Raw genomic sequence first — 19,243 nt, forward strand, 5'->3', positions numbered from 1 at the left:
TTTCAGGTATACTTTCCTTAAGATCGAAGAAAACACGTGCAGGTTAGCTGATTGATAGAAGAGAAACAATACTCAGAGGGTGGCCTATGATCGACAGGAACAGCCACAGCTAGCTGGTGAGTCAATCGGACGGACAGTGGAGCAAATTCAGTCTAACCACCAGTGAGAGCCTGCCATAAAACCACAGAACACGGGGTCACGTGGGAAAGGGCTTTCTAATTGTATTCTGAAGCTAGTCATATAATGAATATCATACCTTTTCTTCTAACAGAATTTAATCCAAGTTCATTGCTCAGTGGAAAATATCTACTGAATACATTTTTATTCTCTCTGAAAAGTCATTGTTACATGTTAATTTGAATGTGTGTTATGTCCAGTGTTTATGTCACGATAACCCACACGTAGAAAACTTCTGTGTTAGGGTATGTAAGGAAGCAAGTTTTTAGGGACGTCAGCGCCACAGAGCCTGTCTTTTAGTATCACCTAGAAGATGGTGTTTGAGAGGTCATTGAAATTTTTTTATTGATTCTTGGTGCTGTTCACATCATACACTCCATTCATCTCCAAGTCTCTTTATATCTGCCCTTGTAACCCCTCCCCCCCCCTGCCAGAAGAAAAGAAGATAGAATAAAAAAAATCCTGTCGTGGAAGCTGTAGTGTGACAGTATGTCACAGAGCACACCCTTTGTCCACACGTCTTTACTTGCAAATGTTCGCAGCAGTGAGTCATTGGTGTGGTTCGAGGCCTCTGGCTTCTGCTGTGCTGTCAATGCTGGGTCCTCACTGGACTCCTCTCAGATACCCTGTTGCTGCCCTGTGTCATGAGACAGCTTTGGATCTGAAGGACTGGCCCTTCACACACTTCAGCAGTCCAGTCTGCCAGCTCTCCTGAGCTACAAGGCAAGCTCTCCAGCTCTGCCCCGGCTGGCTCACCCAATGCTGTGGCTGGCAAGGTGCAGCTGGCATGCCCTTGGGCTCAGCTCAGCATTCCTGTCCTTACGCTACCAGAGCCAGCTCTACTGAGCTGCCCTGGCAAGGTACAGGGCCCAGTCTCCTGAATGCTGCAGCTGGTGAGGGACAGGGCCAGCTCTCCTGCCAGTGGTGAGGCCAGCTTTGAGAGACCACTTTTTACCAGCCTGAAATGTGATCTAACACTAGATTAACATTTGCTTAATGTTGTTCCTCCCCGGAGCCTTATTTCAACAATGTGGATGACCTTGAGAATCTTTTTATTTCTGATTTAAAATAATTAATTTCTGTATTAACTACTGATTGCTTTAATAAAATACCTGTCAGGAACAAACCTAAAGGAAGAGGGTTTATTTTTTGCTCACAGTTTGACCGATTAGTTTATTTTGTCAAAGAAAGTAAGGACAGTAGAGATTTGAAACATCTGGTTACTTTGTCTACAGTCAAGAAGCAGTCAGCAATGAGTGTGTCCACTCAGCCGGCTTTGTCTTTTTATTTAGTTCATGGTCCCAGGCCACAGAGTGCTGCTCCCTACAGCTAAGCTAGGTCTTCCCATCCCAATCAACCCAAATCCAGATGATCCCTCACAGTCATACCCAGAGGCTAATTTAATATGCATAATTCCTCACAGATGTGTCTCCTAGGTGGTTCAAAATCTGCCTCCTGGTAATCAGTACTAATACAAATTTAATCACAGTTTTCTACAGTGAAGAATTGAAAGTACATTTTTATGTTGTTTGAATTCTCAGGCAATTGGCTTGAGAGTAATTTCCTTCCTTAAACTGAACTCAGAAAGTTACAGATAAATTTAATATTTATAATAAATAACCATAAATTATATATAAGACAATGTAAAAGATGGTCATGTAAAGCTGATTATGTTTGTGGTTAAATAATTTCAATTTGATAAAGGCAAAGAAAGCAAGATACTTTCTAATTACACAAAAATACACGTATCAAGTGATTTATTTGTAAGTTAAATTAAACTAGATTATATTTCACTAAACTCTATTATACTCTAAGCCATCATGTTCTCAATATTTGTAACACATATGACTATTAATCAAATCGTTAGAATTAGTGTAGAATTACAACAGCTTTTCTGAGGCATAGATTAATTTCACGAGTATTGAGTTTTCTTTCTTTTTTTATAGTTTGAACGTACAGCACATTTCACTTGGACTCTAATGATGGATAAAAATCATGTACTATGTTTCCTGTTTCTGTTGCCTCTTTATGTGGTAAGCATTTGTCCTACTTATTTATCTTATTAGTTATGATTATTTATGCTTTATTAAAATCTGCATCTAATTGATAGATGTTAATAAATACAAGTTAGAGCAGTTATTAGATGACTAAGTTGATTTCATTTTTATATCCACACAGCCGTGATCCATTTTCTTTTAGTATTACTTATACTTTGAGTTTTTATAACCAATGCAGACTGGTGGGTCCTTGGGAGAAATATCCATGGGCATGTGCAAAGCTCATGTTGAAGAGGTCAAGTGCAAAAGACTTTGGGACGACGCTTTATAGTAGTGCAAATACACACAGATATGTCGAGACACATGGATTCAGAGAATCCTTTGAAAAAAATCATATTCTAGTCTTTCAAAAATTTTCTTTTGTTCCACCAACTGGCGTATATCGATTGAAGGTACCTAGAAGTTGTGTGCTGCCTTGTGTATTACCTTACTCGTCCATTCATCAATTGGCTCATTCAAGTAGGTATTGACGCTAGACTTGGGGCAAGTGCGTCTCCATCTGTGTGTGCGCATCCACATGCCTCTCTCCACGGGTGTTAGAGCGGGAAAGCCAGAGGCTTACCAAAGCCAGAAGAGCCGCCCGCCTCCTGGCGTCCCTTCTTTGTAGTTAAGTTTCTCTTCAGCTTTTTCTCTGCATTGAATTAAAACCACTGTTGCTCTTCTCTCTTCATGTACACGAGAAACCCAGAGACATAACCTCATCCAGTTCTGTGCCAGCAAAAAGAACTTTTCTGTGGTGCTTCCAAGCAAAGCCCTCAAAAAGATTCAAACAAAAAGATAAAAAAAGAGAGTACTGAAAACATAAACGAGCAAAAAAGCAGTATTACGTTTCTGTGAGTCCACACTTAGGACAGCAGCCTCGAGTCTAGAAGCAGCCCAGCGTCTGCCCTTATAAGATGTTATCGTGGTAACTGACTGATCAAAGGGCAGAGCTGTGTCTCAGCTACACCCTCCGTGAAGCCTGCCAGCGAGCCGACGCGAGTTCCCGCAGACGGCAGCAAACTGTTACCTCCCCTGAATTCATGCAGGGACACTGTGTAAATCCATTATTATTACTTTGTTTAATTTCTAACAAGCCTTTTCAAAAAACGGTGTATGTCTTTTTTTTCTAGTATTGTTTTGGGTAGGCTGTGGCTCACCGCTTGCTTAGCCCACTGGAGGCACGGGGTCCAGCCCACAGCAGTAAGGACTAAAATCAATTGATTTAAAAATAGTCCTGATGTTCTAGACTTTCAGCCATCCCTTCAGAGGGTGACTGCTTTAGACAGCTCTAGCGGGAAATTCAACCTACCAGGAAGTAACAGTCAGTATTGATGCTGATCAGGCACGGGATGCCGCGCAGGGAGGAAATGATTATTTGGATGTTACAGACGTACGAATTCGATTGCTTTCGATGTGGTTGATATTCCCCGATAGCTGGATGCTACTCTCTGCTATTTTACAGTGCAGAAGAGACTCGTGTGAGCAGTGGCTGATGCATACTCACACATAGTGAAGCCGGGCGGGACTGCAGGTGTAGCTGCTGGCATCTCAGAGCCAGTGTTTAGGCGGAGATGTGGTCAGCCGCCTACCGCAGGCCTCAGAGAGCCAATGGCGCTGTTGGACCCCGGGCACAGCCAGAGTCAGGCCTTGGGGCTAGTGCTCAGGCACCTCACTGCTGTGCCTCAGGCCTCTGACAAAGATTCCCACCATTCTAAAGTCCTCGCTGCTTTGCCCCCCCAGGTGCTTGTCACAGCCGCGACGGATGAAGATTTTAACCAAACGGAGTTGGGAGTCACTCGAAACAAGATCATGACGGCGCAATACGAATGCTACCAAAAGATTATGCAGGAACCCGCTCAGCAGGCAGAAGGTAGCTACTGCTGACTCTAAGCCCACTTAACGTGTACTTAAGAGAAAACGTAAAGCGGCTTCTTTACGTCTATTAACAAAAATTGACTGTTGCTTGCTTTCTGCTTTATGTGTACATTTTATTATGTATTTGTGAAGGGTGTTTTATGACATGATCTGGCTTAATCTTTTTAGTAAAATTCAACACAATATTTCATACACTGAATTTCTCCGAATGACCTTTTAGGAGGTGTAAAAATATTCAAAATATTAACAGATATTGCTATTATATTATATTAATTTTAGAACAAGACAAGTCAATAGCTACTGACCTTCAGTAAATGTAATTTGTAAATTTATCTTTAAAAAAAGATGCCGGGTTTGCTAGAACTTGCACGTGGGTGTTTTTCATAAAACACGTATTCACAGTAAATTTGGTGACAGAGCTATTGAAGTCTAAAAGCCTCTGTTTCCCCAAAGACAAGCTTTGCCATTAGTGCCATTCACAGAGAACCTTCCACGCACCACACACCTGCCTCGATTCTGGGCAGAAAACACGAGTAACAAAAGTACAGTCTCTGTACATACCCAAACCCAAAAGAGCTCCCAGGCTTCTTGTGACAAGCCAAGACAGCATTAGTCTCAAAGACAGGGTGCAAGTTGGTGAACCAAGCAAAATGCGGACCCTTTAGATAATTCTGTTTTTTTTTTAACTGTAAGAGAAAAGGAAGATTTCAAAACATTTACAAAAAAACATTTATAATATACTTACATGTAAATTGGGTAAAAAGTAAAGTATCTGTAATTAAAAATGAATTTGCTTTTAAAAATGAGGAAAAAAAAACTTTTTTTCACACTTAGCACCTTCTAACTTAATTCAAATGAACATTAATTTACTAAAACTTGAATAACTATTTGAGCACCGAAGCTGCATCGGCATTTTTGCTGTATAGTCAGAAAAGTATGTTTTGATACTTGCCAACCAATGACACATTATCTGATTTAGGACAACAATAAGATGGAATTATAAAGTAATTAAAATATTTGCACAACAATTCTAGGTTAACTGACATTACTGTATTCCATCCTATTTCTTCTAAACTACTGAACTAACCCTTGCAAATGATCTAGATGAAGGCTTAAGTACTAAAAAATAATACTGAGCAACAGGAATTTTTTTTAAATTTCATAGTAAAACAATTCCGTGATAAAATAGTTCAGGGTCACTGCTTATTTTACCTCAGAACTTCACAATGCACCTCACAATTTGTAAAGAAGACTCTGAGAGTTGACTAAACACTTTTTTCTTTAAACTTTGTGTTTCTGAAACCACCTGACCAGAGACACCCATCTCGCTCTCACACAGCAGCACAATTAAAGAGCAGGCTGTGACGCGTCACGTTGCTGGTGTGACAGTGTGCCACACACAGTCGTGTGGGGTGGAAACGTGGGCATGTTGAAGATGATGTTGAAGCAGTAAGAATGTTCTTTGAGAGACCACAGATGTAATTTAACAGCCATGCATGATGGGAGAGATTTTAAAATTTATTTACAATCACAGGAAAGAAGCTGTGGTTGTCTTAGTTGCTTCTTAAAAGTTTGCAATTATTTAGAGTTTAAGGCCACCAGAATTACTATGACTCCATTGGGGCTAAAATGATCACACACGCTATTATTAACAAATATTTCATGCAGCAGTCAATGTTCTACTCGATTCTGATGGATTATAGATTGTTACAGAGTTTTGATTAGGCACTTTTTAGAACATCAATGAGTTAATTTCTCTATGCATATGTAATATGCAATATATATACACATATATATCACAAAAGCCTCTTTATCCTCACATTGATGAAAACATGAGATGATTATGGTTGAAATGTTGAAATAGTATTGATTTGCTCAGAAAGAGCTCAAATAACTTTAAGAATGCAGTTTCTTAGCTAGGTGTGGTGGCTAACACCTGTGATCCCAGCACTCTGGGAGGCAGAGGAAGGTGGATTGCTGAAAATTCAAGGTCATTCTGGTCTACAAAGTGAGTCCAAGTCAGCCATGGCTACACAAACAAAGAACAAATACTTTCTAGCTGTATACTGTGGGATTACACCTGTGATCCCAGCACTTGGGGAGGCAGAGAAGGTGGATCTCTGTGAGTTCCTGGTCAACAAAGCAAGTCTAGGACAGCCAAGGCTACACAGAGAAACCCTGTTTTGAAAAACAAACAAACATACAAACAAAAAAAATACAGTTTCTGGCCAGGCAGTGGTGGCACAGGCCTTTAATTCCAGCACTTGGGAGGCAGAGACAGGCTGATCTCTGAGAGTTTGAGGCCAGCCTGGTCTACAGAGTGATTCAGGACAGCTAGGGCTATAAAAAAAAAAAAAAAAAACCCTTATCTTGAAAAACAAGAAAGAAAGAAAGAAAGAAAGAAAGAAAGATATAAAAGGAAAGAGAATATGATTTCTAAAATAAAATACACTTCACTTTTTCCTTTAAAAAATTAAGTACAAGGACACTAATTAACTACTACCTCATGGTCAGATACAATCATCAAAGATAGTTGTTGGCATACTTTTAAAAACTCTTTTTACATTTCTTATATCTCTTTCTCTCAACTCCACCCCAACCCCTTCCAACATCCTACCACCAGGTAGGAGAGAGAAATGGCTAGTGGGAGAGTGGGCACAGTTCTCTTTCTTCACTGCTTCCTGCTGGTTGGGTCATTGGGATCCTTGGAGCCAGCCCAATCCTCATTTCAGGAGATCTCCAACTTATCTCACAACACAGGAGCCACAGGGGGGAAGCAGTGGCAGCCTTGTTCTTTCTTTTTTTAAAAATTAACTTATTTTTTTTGTTAATTACAATTTATTCACTTTGTATCCCAGCTGTAGCCCCCTCCCTTGTCCCCAATCCCATCCTCTCTCCTTCTTCTCCTCCCATGCCCCTCCCCAAGTCTACTGATAGGTGAGCTCCTCCTCCCCTTCCCTCTGACCCTACCCTATCAGATCTCATCAGGACTGGCTGCATTGTCTTCCTCTGTGGCCTAGTAAGGCTGTTTCCCCACTACCCCTCAGGGGGAGGTGGTCAAAGAGCATGCCACTGAGTTCACATCAAAGACAGTCCCTGTTCCCCTTACTAGGGAACCCACTTGGATACTGAGCTGCCATGGACTACATCTGAGCAGGGGTTCTAGGTAATATCCATGGATGGTCCTTGGTTGGAGTATCAGAAGATACTAAACAGAGAATTCTCAATAGAGGAATATTGACTGGCAGAGAAACACTTAAAGAAATGCTCAATGTCCTTAGTCATCAGGGATATGCAAACCAAAAGGACCCTGAGATTTCACCTTACACCCATCAGAATGGCTAAGATCAAAAACTCAAGTGACATCACATGCTGGAGAGGATGAGGAGAAATGGGAGCCCTCCTCCATTGCTGGTGGGAATGTAAACTTGTATAACCACTTTGGAAATCAATCTGGCGTTTTCTCAACTAGGAATAGCGCTTCCTCAAGATCCAGCTATACTACTCCTAGGCATGTATCCAAAAGATGCTCAAGTACACAACAAGGACAGTTGCTCAACCATGTTTGTAGCAGCTTTATTTGTTATAGCCAAAACCTGGAAACAACCCAGATGTCCCTCAGCTGAGGAATGGGTACAGAAATTGTGGTATATTTATACAATGGAATACTATGCAGCAATTAAAAACAAGGAAATCATGAAATCTGCAGGCAAATGGTGGGAACTAGAAAAGATCATCCTGAGTGAGGTATCCCAGAAGCAGAAAGACACACATGGCATATACTCACTTATCAATGGATATTAGACCTATAAGATAGGTTAAACATACTAAAATCTGCATACCTAAAGAAGATAAACAAGAAAGAGAACTGTGGATAAGATGACAAATCCTCACTCAGAAAAGCAAACAGGGCAGACATTGGAAGAGGGAGAAAATAGGGAACAGGACGGGAGCCTACCACAGAGGGCCTCTGAAAGACTCTACCCAGCAGTGTATCAAAGCAGATGATGAGACTCATAGCCAAACTTTGGGCAGAGTGCAGGGAATCTTATTAAAGAAGGAGGAGATAGAAAGATCTGGAGGGGACAGGAGCTTCCACAAGGAGAGCAACAGAACCTTCTTTCTTGGAGCTCCTCCACACTCTCCTGGCTCTGGCATTTATTCTCTCTCCAGAGTCCTCAGATTTAAACGATCTGCAGGTGGCAAAGAGCTCCTCTCAGAGCCCACATGAGGTGAATAGTCTGCTGTTGCGACCATCTGAATCAGCCCCACACCTGCAAAACAAACACGTTCCTATCCACAGCAGGAGTTTATGTGTCAGGGTGGCTGCAGCCTTACCGACCGCGCTCTTCCCTCGCAGGCCTCTTCTGTAACAGGACGTGGGACGGCTGGATGTGCTGGGGCGACGTCGCGGCGGGGACCGAGTCCATGCAGTACTGCCCCGACTACTTCCAGGATTTCGATCCCTCAGGTGCGCTGGGCTTTGGGTCAGGCTTCCGGAATCCGCTTGCTGAACGTTGTCTGTGTTAACCGCGGCTGGAACTTTCCGCAGAAATCTTTGCAGTTACGACTGCTTGAATTTTAACTTCTTTACTTCTGAGTTCATTGAACCACAGGAAAAACTTGAACAAAACCTGTAGGTTTCTCAAACTCCCTTAATTTTTTTTTCTTTTTAATATTAAAGAGAAGGTCATAAAGATCTGCGACCAGGACGGGAACTGGTTCCGACATCCGGACAGTAACCGAACGTGGACGAACTACACGCTGTGCAACAACAGCACGCACGAGAAAGTGAAGGTAGGAGCCGCCGGCTGGCCGCGGCTGGCCTGCGCTTGACCGCGGGCCGGCAGTCCCGAGCCGCAGCGTCCGCTCCCAGTAAAGCAGTCCCTGACACCATCCGAGAGGAACAGGGGGGAAAGAATCCGGAAAGCTAGTTCTGTGTCTGCACGGTCGGAACCGTGTCGGGGCCCGTGCGGTCACAGGCAGCCACTGGCTTTCGGGTTTTCCCAAGAAAATTTAGCTCAAGAGCCAACTCTGAGAGCTCTCGTTGCCAGCGGCATTCTAGAGTGACCCCAAAAGCTCCGCCACGCGGGACGAGCTCAGCGGCCTTAACCTCCCGCTCCGCACCCTCCGCCTGCAGCGGTCCCAGAGTCAGGCCCGACAGGGACACTTGCATGTGCTCTCGGTCGCGTGTGCGCGCTTAAGCGTGTGAACACGGACCTTGTCCGCCTCCCGGCCGTGGCGAGAGCTCGCCCTCGCGCCACGCAGGACAGGCGTGCTTTCTCCCGTGCCTCCCAGCAGTACTGCCAGCTCTCACTGAGTTCAAATGTCACCAACGCCGTGCTGACCCAGAGGTGTTTAATTACCAGCCACAACCACCACCCACCCACCGAACCTCGGTAAACGGTATGCCAAAAGCACACAGAGAAAGGAAGAAGGAAAGCGAAAATTAAGAGGCGCTACCGACATTTCCACAGATCAAAGGGTCTTTTAAGTTTCCACGTTAAGATCTGTCTCTGAGCTTCAGATTTGTGAAAAGGGATGGAAAAACTCAATAGGTAAAGAAAGCCTTATACGGCATTTCACTCTGAACGAACTGAATCATTGAGTGTTATTTGATTTTGGATATGAAATGCTGATTTAATATACAGTATAAGCTAGATCGGTAAATGCATTACGTCAAAGGGTTAAAGTGACTTCTGAGTCCTTAAAAAAGGATACATGACATGAATTTTAGAACTCACTTGGTAAATTTGTGTAGATGTCCTTCATTTATATATTTTCAAATATTTATTGATTTTTCAAGTAAGTGATTATAAATCTATCAGCATGTTTTTTAAAAAAATAAAATTTATTTATTTGAACTTTACCTAACACACATAAAGATTTTAGATACAGAATTCATTCTATTTTTTTTTTATCACACAATTGTAGACCGCACTGAATTTGTTCTACCTGACTATAATTGGACACGGATTATCTATTGCGTCTCTGCTCATCTCTCTCATCATATTTTTTTATTTCAAGTAAGTTCATTTCAATCTTCTTTAATTTGACAAATGTGGTGATCCAGCTTAGGTGCACAGTGGGCTCACGAGCTCACAAAATATACAAAATATGGATAATAAATTTAGTATTTAAACTGGAATATTTTTATTATACTTTAGCTTTATGAAATCGGCAGGTTATGAATGAAATATCTTAACTCTAATGTTATAAAATGATTAGGCATATATAAATGAAACATGTGCTTTGATTGTGTTGGTTCAGAGGGCCTTGTTCTCTTGGTGTCCTCCATCCCTTCTGGCTCTTGTACCGTTTCTGCCTCCTCTTACCCAGGGGTTCCTGAGCCCTGAGGAAGGGATTTGACAGAGACATTCCATTCGTGGCTGAGTGGGTTTTCTGTTTTGTTTGTTTTTTTTGTTTGTTTGTTTTTGTTTTGTTTTGTTTTAGACACAGTTTCTCTGGGTAGCCTTGGGATTCCCTTTGTAGACCAGGCTGGCCCTGAACTCAGAAATGCCTGCCTCTGCCTCCCTGAGTGCTATGGCTGAGTGTTCAAGTTCTCAGTCTCTGCATAATGCCTGGCTGTGGTCTATCTTTGTTCTCATCTGCTCAGGAGGAAGCTTCTCTGGCAGCTGAGCAAGGTGCTGATGTGAGAATGACAGAGCATCATTTTCTTGCTATCTCTTTTCTTTTCTAACAGTGGCATTTGGTTTCTCCCAGGTTCCTGAGCTCTGTCATCTCATGTTCTTAGTTACTTAAGCAGGGTCAGGGATGGGCTGCATCACGTGGAATGAGCTCTGTCTAAACGGACACTGTTCTGTCACTCCCACAATCTTTGTGCCACCGTTGCATTAGTGCATCTGGCAGGCAAGGACACCATGGTGGAAGGACACCACGGTGGTTGGGTTGGTGTTTGAGTTTCTCTTTTGGTAGCACCTTGGCTGAGTGCTTTCCTACACCAAAGATGCTGGGCGAAGGTTCTACAAAGGCACTAACTTGATTTATCTATAGCCAATGAGTTGTGTTGTGTTCAGCAGTGGAGCCTTGCTGTCTGTTTGTGGAGAGAAGTCCATAGTCTTGGCAACAGCCTGGGTCCCCGTGGGCTCCCTTTGGCCAACCACCCAGTTAGGGGTAACCCAATCCCAGCACTGGAAGCTTCATTTGGTGATAAAAGCTGGCTAGATGTGTCTGTCCCCTCCAAACTTTGGCAATTTGATTTGGATTGCCTTCATATATGCATGCATTTTAGGAAGTTTCCACTGTGTTAGGTTTCCATACTCCCCCTCAAATGGCCCTAATTTCAGTTGTTTCTCCTTATTTCCTTTCTTCTTTTCCCCTTTCCTCCTCTCCTCACTTGATCCCCTCACTTCAGCCTCCCCATTTTTGCCCATATCTGTTTATCTTATTTCCCCTTCCTAATGAGATTTACCCCACCAACCCGAGTCCTTTTCTCTATAGTAAATCTCTGGTTCTATGGATTATTACTTGGTTATCATTGACTTAAACAGCCAATATTCACATAGCAGTGAACACATACCACATTTGTCTTTCTCAGGCTGAGAAACCTCACTCAGAACGATTTATTTCTAATTCTGTCCATTTACCTGCAAATTTCATGGTTTCATTTTTTCTTTAACAGCTGAGTCATACTCCATTGTGTAGCTGTACCGCATTGTCTTTATCCACATTCTGTTACGGGACATCTAGGTTGTTTACAGTCTCTGGCTACTATCACTGCAGCATCAATTAACATGGTTGAGCAAGTGTCTGTGCGGTAGGATGAAGTGTCTGTCCTTTGGGTGATATAGCTGGATCTTGATGTAAATTGATTCCCATCTTCTTGAGGAACTGCCATATTGATTTCTATAATGGCTGTACTTTTCACATATGTGTTTGTATCTATCTATCTATATGCTGTGTACCGTAGCATGTCTGGTATTCACAGGAGCCAGAAGAGGTTTCTCGCTGTGTAGCCGTTGCAGGCCTGAAACTGTATGTAGTCTAGACAAGTTTCAAACCCAGTGAGGCCTGTGTCCTCTGGCCTCCCAAATGCTTGGATTAAAGGCATATGCCCACGTACCCAGCTGCTGTTCTAATAGTTTATAAATCAGCTTTTGCATCAAGACCTCACTTGTCATTCTCTGCCTAAAAACATTAGAGTGCTTTTTACTGCACCTTATATGAACATGAAAGTATCAATGAATCATGCCTATTATCTTCTGTGCCTCCCTACCCTGGTTAGATGTTTCATATCTAGGATTATCTTGATTATTTCCTCAGTGGACTCTTCCTGAATTCCTTACTGAAGCTGTAATTAATTACAATGGACACGGTGTAAAAATTTGAAAGCATTTGAGAGATAACAATCTCTTTAAATTAAAAACCATTCCAGCTGAGACTCTTCAGATTAAACTGTCTCTATTTTTCATGTAATAAACCAAAACATCTAAGGACATTAAATTTCTAAAGGTGATAAAGTTAATAGCAATTGAATTGCATTCCAAATCCAGTAGTAAGACAGAAAACAATGGCCTCCTGGAATTCTAGGCCAGATGCCATCATGCAAGTTTGATTTAGCAAAGATATCAGTAAAGTACCTACAAGTTAAAAGCAAAATTAATATACTGCTTCCTTATATATAAAGAAAATCTAAGAGTTAGTAAAGTAAATGCTCCCTGGGCTTATGAGGCAAGTGGGACAGCCAAGGCAAACAATGCTGAAGCCAAAATGGACCAGGGAAAGTGCAGCATCAGTCTGAGTCTCTAATCAAACTGCTCCTTCAGTCAGTTCTCAATGGAGAAAACACTGTCATAATAAATGGGTTATCAAGGAGGTTGAGAAATTAAGGCAAAATATCTATTTTGATTATTTCATAAAGTAGAAGAAACATTAAGTCATAAAGGATTAAGATGTACAGCGATAGAAGCATAGCAACTTGAGTTCAAATAATTATAGTTAGAAATAGAGTTTGTGCAGTAATAAAGAGAAGAAAATATGTGGCTTAACTTAAAAACTCCTTAAAAACAAATGCAGTGATTATTTGGTTATCAGTAGACCTCGCTGTCACTCAGTTTTCCAGCAGAAGTCATATGCTAACCTATCAAGAATGTTGCCGGCCGGGTCGGAGAAATGGCTCAGCCACTGCAGTGCTCTCTGCATAAGCGGAGGATGTGAGTTTGGATCTTCAGCATCCATGCTCCAGCAGGGAGCAGGAAACTGGTGCGTGCAACCCCAGTGCTGGGGAGATGGTGAAGGAAGGACGCTGTGGCCCTGCTGGCCAGCCAACGTGGCCAAACTGGCAGGCTCCAGTTCAAAGGAACATACTGCTTTCAAAAGCAGTTTAGAGAGTGATGGAGGAAGATGTCCAGGGTCAACCAACGCCTCCTTATGTGTGTGCACACATGCTTGTGCATGTTCCCACACATGCACAGCATGGGGAGCACAGCCAAACACATGAAAGAATATTGTAGTCGGTTATTCCTATTTTGGGTCTGTAGCTGGACCTGAGGACTTAGAACACTGTTCTTTCAAAGCCCAAGTATCTATGAATGGACTCAAGAACACAAGAGCACAAGCAGGCGGGTGGAGCTGGCCCTGCCATTCCTCTGCTGTGATATGGTGTCAGCCAGGGAGAGGTGGCTCCCTGCCGGCCCCCCTCCCCGCCCACCATCTTGCCCCTTGATCCCAGCTTCAGATGGAAAGCTGGCCTCCAGGTCAGGAGAGCAGGACTGTCCCTTCCCCTCACCTGCTGCAACACTCTGGAGAGCAGGCGGGTACCTTGCCTGGGCAGCACAGTGGACTGGCCCTGCGGGTGAGGGCTTGAGCCTGAGTGAGTGGCCTGAGGGTGTGAGAGTGGGAGAGCTGGCACTGCCCCTCGCAGGCGGGGGCACTGGGTGAGCTAGCAGGGGCAAAGCCGGAGAGCTTGCCCTGGTTGTGAGCGCAGAGGGAAGCTGGCGGGCTGACCAACTCAGCTACTGCCCCCTGGGCTCAGATCCAGGGCTGTGAGTTGGCCCACCCCAACCCCTGCCCCTTCTGTGAACTGTTAGAGTGTGTGAGCAGGTCGGTCCTGCAGATCCAAAGTGGCAGGAACTCCAGGACACAGGGCAGCAATGGGATATCTGAGAGGAGTCCAGTGAGGACCCAGCATTGACAGCGCAGCAGAAGCCAGAGGCCTCAACCACACCAATGACTCAGGGCAGCGAACATTTGAAAGAAGAGACACGTGGACAAAGGGTGTGCTCTGTGACACACTGTCACACTACAGCTTCCACGATGAGATGTTTTTTTTGTTTTTTTTTTTCTTACTTTAAAAATTTTTCTTTTGTGAGGGGAGTTTGCAAGAGTGGAGGGTGGATTCAAAGGGATCTGGGGATGGAGTCTATTATGTAAAACTCAAAAAGAATCAGTAAGAAGTTTTAAAAAAATGATATAAGGCCACACCATTGAAATCAAATGAGTTTTCTACCAGTTTAAAAAAATTGGTTCTTGGCCTCTACAAAAAAATATTAAAAGACTAATAATTACTTTGCTTATACCTAATGTTTATATCCAAATTATAATGAACTGTTTATTTACTGGACTTTATAAAAGAAAGTGTTAAGCATGGGCTTTTTTTTTTTTTTTTTTTTTTTTTGAGACAGGGTTTCTCTGTATAGCCCTGGCTGTCCTGGGACTCACTCTGTAGACCAGGCTGGCCTGGAACTTACAGAGATCCACCTGACTCTGCCTCCCAAGTCCTGGGATTAAAGGTGTGGGCCACCACTGCCTGGCTATATCAGCACTTACTAGTAGTGTGTGCTTTGCTGGTTTTTAGTAGCTCAACTTCTCTTTCTAAAGTGAGCCATTGTATTTGAAGTAGACTGTTGAGTAACAAACTTTTCCTGGGGTGCACGACAAACATTTGTCCACCCCCGTTAGGGAGCCCAGGACAGAGTGAAATACAGACACCACCAGAGTTAAACATGGCGAGCCATGAGTTTTATTGGAGTTACTTACATGAATGTGGGTGAGGAGTTATTGACAGGAGAAATGACTCAGACAGCTACATCACCAAGGCTCGAGAAGCTGGGAACCTGGAGCGCACTGCCCAGCCTGCAGGCAGCTCAGAAGGTTAGAGAGCTCTCTTTCCAGGTGCCTCATTTGGTCTAAACCTCTTCCAGGCAGTTGGGCTGGTTTCTCCAGGCAGCTGCACTGGCCTTAGAGTCTTCTTTCCAGCTTGTCTTCTCTGAAGGTCTTTTTTTTTTTTTTTGGCAGTTTGCTTTCAACTTAGTTGGAGAGGCACTCTGCACTTAGGTTCCTTTCCCTGTCACGGAGGGGCCTAGGGAATGTGGTCAGCTTCAGGGACTTCCTGAGGAGGTTTTGAATTCGTTAGCTTTCTGCTCTAGGAGCATCCCTGCAGAATGGAATATACACTCACACCATACTTGGCGTTTATAAGATACATTTATGCAATTACCCAGCATTATCCCATGTTATAACCAAGCAATTTAAAAAGTATTAATGCAGAGCTACAAACAACAGTAGGAACAAGAAGGAAGAAAGGTCTAACACACTAGTCAGGTATTTGTGATATGATATTGCCATTGAGAAGGATGGGTGTTTCTTTGATGAACAGACTTTCAATAGGTAGAAATCATAAACTAGAAGCATAAAGATGTCTAGCCTCACTCTTACCTTCACTTATTTCCCTGTAAAAAATTAACTTTCCTAAGTCCTTCTGAATCTATCATCTTTCTGTTTGACTTAGCTATTTTCTTTGACTTGAATATTCTTGAATTATAGTTAGTTTGAACAGAAAGAAACAAAATTAAACAAAACAAAAATCAGTTTCCTGTTATTATACAGGCGTTACATGAAATACAACAGTGCTCAAGTCAGCATTTTGCTTTTTATTCGTGTAGACATTATTACAGGACAGATGTCAGAGCATGGTGTGGTTTCTGCTGTTTCTCTGATGCTGTTTCTTTGCCATGAAGATGGCGTTATCATCTACATGACTGTTTTACGCTTAGGGCTACTGCATGTCGGTGCTGCCAGTGAGACGCAGAGCCGCGCAGGGCCTCATTAAGACCACGCATTCCCAGCTACGCACGTTGCCACTGCTGCTTCTGCTAGTTGGCCAGCAGCAATCAGCTCCGCTTCCTAGTCCTAGTAAGTGTGCTAGAGGATCCTTAAAATAAAAATTAAGAGCAAAACTTTTAGTTTTATATGCACTGTATTTAGAGAGAAGATTTCATAATGTTCATGTGAAACAAAGCAAACACAGAATGAACATTTTTGTGAACTGAATTAACAATATAATTATTTCAGAAAAAATATGGTTAGAAATATGCTGAGAAATGAGAAAGCATCATGCCTAAATAAATAAAATATAATACAGTAATATAAAACATCACAGAATTAGGAGAGCGAAGTCGTTGTTTGTTCTGCTCTGCACACAGCCTAGCCCTTGCAGTAGTATCTTGCATGAAATTGGACTCATAAAGGCTTTGTAGTTTACATCCAGGACTGACTTGTCCATACCTTATCTCTAACCTCTGACAAATTCCTTGAGGTTTTCCAGGCTTTATGGTTGCCATCAAGAAAGAAAGCAATTAGCCCAGAACTCTGAATTCTGATCCTTGGAAGTATCCAAGGAAAATCAGACGGCAGACGCAGACTACAGATACATTGAAGAAAGTCTGGGCACCTCAGAAATTCCTACATTTAAATGCTGCGTGAGTGTGTTCATAGACTGTCAGGGATGATAGGATTTATTAGTTTCATGCCAAGTAACTGGGAAACAATTTCTAGAGAAGCTGATGTTCCAGTTAAAATCACTGGGTGTGTGAAAAATCCATTAACATATTCCTTCTGCCTCTTATCCTGGTTCCTCATATTTCGGTCTTCTTCAGTTAGTCTCTGGCAGAGGAAACTCCTTCTCCCCACTGTGGTAATCAAGGGCGCTGACCCCTCATAAAACCAGGAACTCCACAGAATGTTGACTTAGGGTGCTGGTTGTTATTTTTTGTTTAGAAGGGGAAGACAATGCTCTACTGCTCATCCATGCTTTAAATTAGAAACAGAGAACAAGAGAAGCTGTTCACCAGATAGATTTGTTTTATATTAGAGACAATTAAAGTAGAGTCAGAGCAGGAGATTAAAAGAAAGAGAACTGGAAGGGAGGGGGAGACACAGCCATGACTTTGGGGTTTGCCAAGCCCTCAAAGGCCACAGCTTACTCATAATAATCCTTGGAAAAACAGAGCAGAACCCTCTAGATAAAAAATAAATAAACTTTACTGGAATTAGTTACAAATTATGTTTTAATTGCTGTGCAAAAGCTAAAAGCATAGCAAACCTGCCTCTTTCAACTCAGATAAAAGGCTTGCACATAAAAGGGAGTGCGCAGCACCTATCTGTCTTGTCAGAGAAAACAGTTCGTTTTCTTCTCTCGCTCTCTTTTTAATTTGCTTTGATTTCTTGAAAGAACATCTTTGCTGAAATTTTAGATGCTAATTTCAACTTCTTTTAAAGCAAGTTGCATATTTTCAAGCATGTAAAAGTTATCTTTCTAGGTTATTGTCATGAATTCCAAATAAAACACAGCCAAAAAAAACCAAAACAACAAAAACCCAAACCATTGGTGAGTCAAGCATTCTCAACTTAGTGGCACAGCCTTACAGTGCTTCAGCATATACTTATATGAATACATATATATGTGTGCATATATATTTGAATACATTTCAAGATGAATGACCCAAACTTGCACCTTTGTGCCCAGATCGAATCTGAATATTTTTAATCAGTGTTATGACCTTCTGTTTCGTCTTCACATTTCTTTTGAGTTAAAGCAGGTATAATTTTTCCCTATAGCTATAATTTTTCTTCAGGAATCATATATATAATTCACCCTTTAGGGCAGCTTAGAATCAAAGGAATCCTACATAGAATCTTGTTTTACAAATCTGTCTGATAAACTTGTCTGGGAAGCCAGAACGGTCACTTAAGAGTGGCTCATTTAGTGACTTGCTGACCTTGCTTTTGCTCTGTCAGGACTGTGACGAGGGCTGAAGCCATCTAGTTGTGGATAGCAGGCTGTCAAAGTCCACCTACCGCATTCTTGCCTTCCAACTCTTGTGAGCTAGTTGCTCTTTTGCAGGATTTATGTACTTACGTCTGAAGTGTATCATGTCACACACATGCATCCTATGTGTTCTCTAGCTTAATGCTGTGCGTTGTTTACCTGAATGTTTTTTTAGTGTTGTTTATCCAGCCTCACTCAGTCTATCCCAAGTTGTGCTATAATCAGTGGATTGAAAACTGTTCCTCATACTAAATGTTGTGTGAGTTAAAAACAATTCCATTACACAACATAAGTTGTAGTCGGAAACAAATCTTAAAAATATAGACTGAACTATGTCATGAAATTGCATCTTCTCATTAGACTACTACATTTGGATAAGGACACTGTAGGGCAAGAAGTAATGGATTTTGCTCCGTAAAAACCATTTCAATTCTAAGGTAACCGCTGCCAGTGGCTAATGAGGAGAGCTTCATGTATGGAAATATAAGAAAATAACCCATGTTAAAGAATATAAGCAAAGAATCCCAGGGAGAAAAATAATTGTGTGATTTGAAGCTACATATATGTATGTAAAGATAAATGTTTATTGATATTTTATAAATATTAACTTCTCCATAAATATACCCTATGCACTTTATTGAAAAAGTTTAACCAAAGTGTTAATTAATTGTGTCTAAGTTAAAATGATATGGAAAGACACAAAATTGTTTTAACTAAGCTGGCAAACTATCCGTTGGTGTAGAACCATACAGTTACTTAAATGCATTAAAACTTTGTAGTTCAAAGACAACATGTTATAAAAGCTCTTCCAGAAGTGAAAATATTTTGTAATCTGGTCTTGTAGTCTTGCAGATGTAAACATTTTATTTTCTTAATCCATGCACACAGATGTGACTATGGATGAGGAATGCCAATGCCCCCCCCCTCAAGGACTGTAGCATCCTTTTAGCTGCTAGAAAATGCAAAGCCTTTGAGTGCACAGATCCCACACCGCTACACTTGCTGGTGAGGTATTCAGATGTCAAAAACTGAGATCTTCAAGAAGATGAGGATAATTAGAAAAGTAATTATACATATCTGTATA

At 41.9% G+C, this 19,243-nt stretch overlaps 1 protein-coding gene across 1 annotated transcript in view; it reads left to right on the top strand.

Annotated features, from left to right (window-relative positions):
* The window catches only part of Calcrl (calcitonin receptor like receptor), a 97,563-nt gene that overhangs the window by 50,406 nt on the left and 27,914 nt on the right, over positions 1-19,243 (top strand). Inside the window, exons 3-8 of the mRNA XM_060390381.1 lie at positions 7-116; positions 2,124-2,210; positions 3,957-4,086; positions 8,452-8,562; positions 8,776-8,888; positions 10,026-10,117. Of these exons, the coding sequence (XP_060246364.1) occupies positions 2,157-2,210; positions 3,957-4,086; positions 8,452-8,562; positions 8,776-8,888; positions 10,026-10,117 (500 nt within the window). The 5' untranslated portion in view covers positions 7-116; positions 2,124-2,156. The remainder of the gene's footprint in view (positions 1-6; positions 117-2,123; positions 2,211-3,956; positions 4,087-8,451; positions 8,563-8,775; positions 8,889-10,025; positions 10,118-19,243) is intronic.

Source organism: Meriones unguiculatus, chromosome 8 (genome assembly GCF_030254825.1).
Source record: "Meriones unguiculatus strain TT.TT164.6M chromosome 8, Bangor_MerUng_6.1, whole genome shotgun sequence".
Taxonomy (NCBI): domain Eukaryota; kingdom Metazoa; phylum Chordata; class Mammalia; order Rodentia; family Muridae; genus Meriones; species Meriones unguiculatus.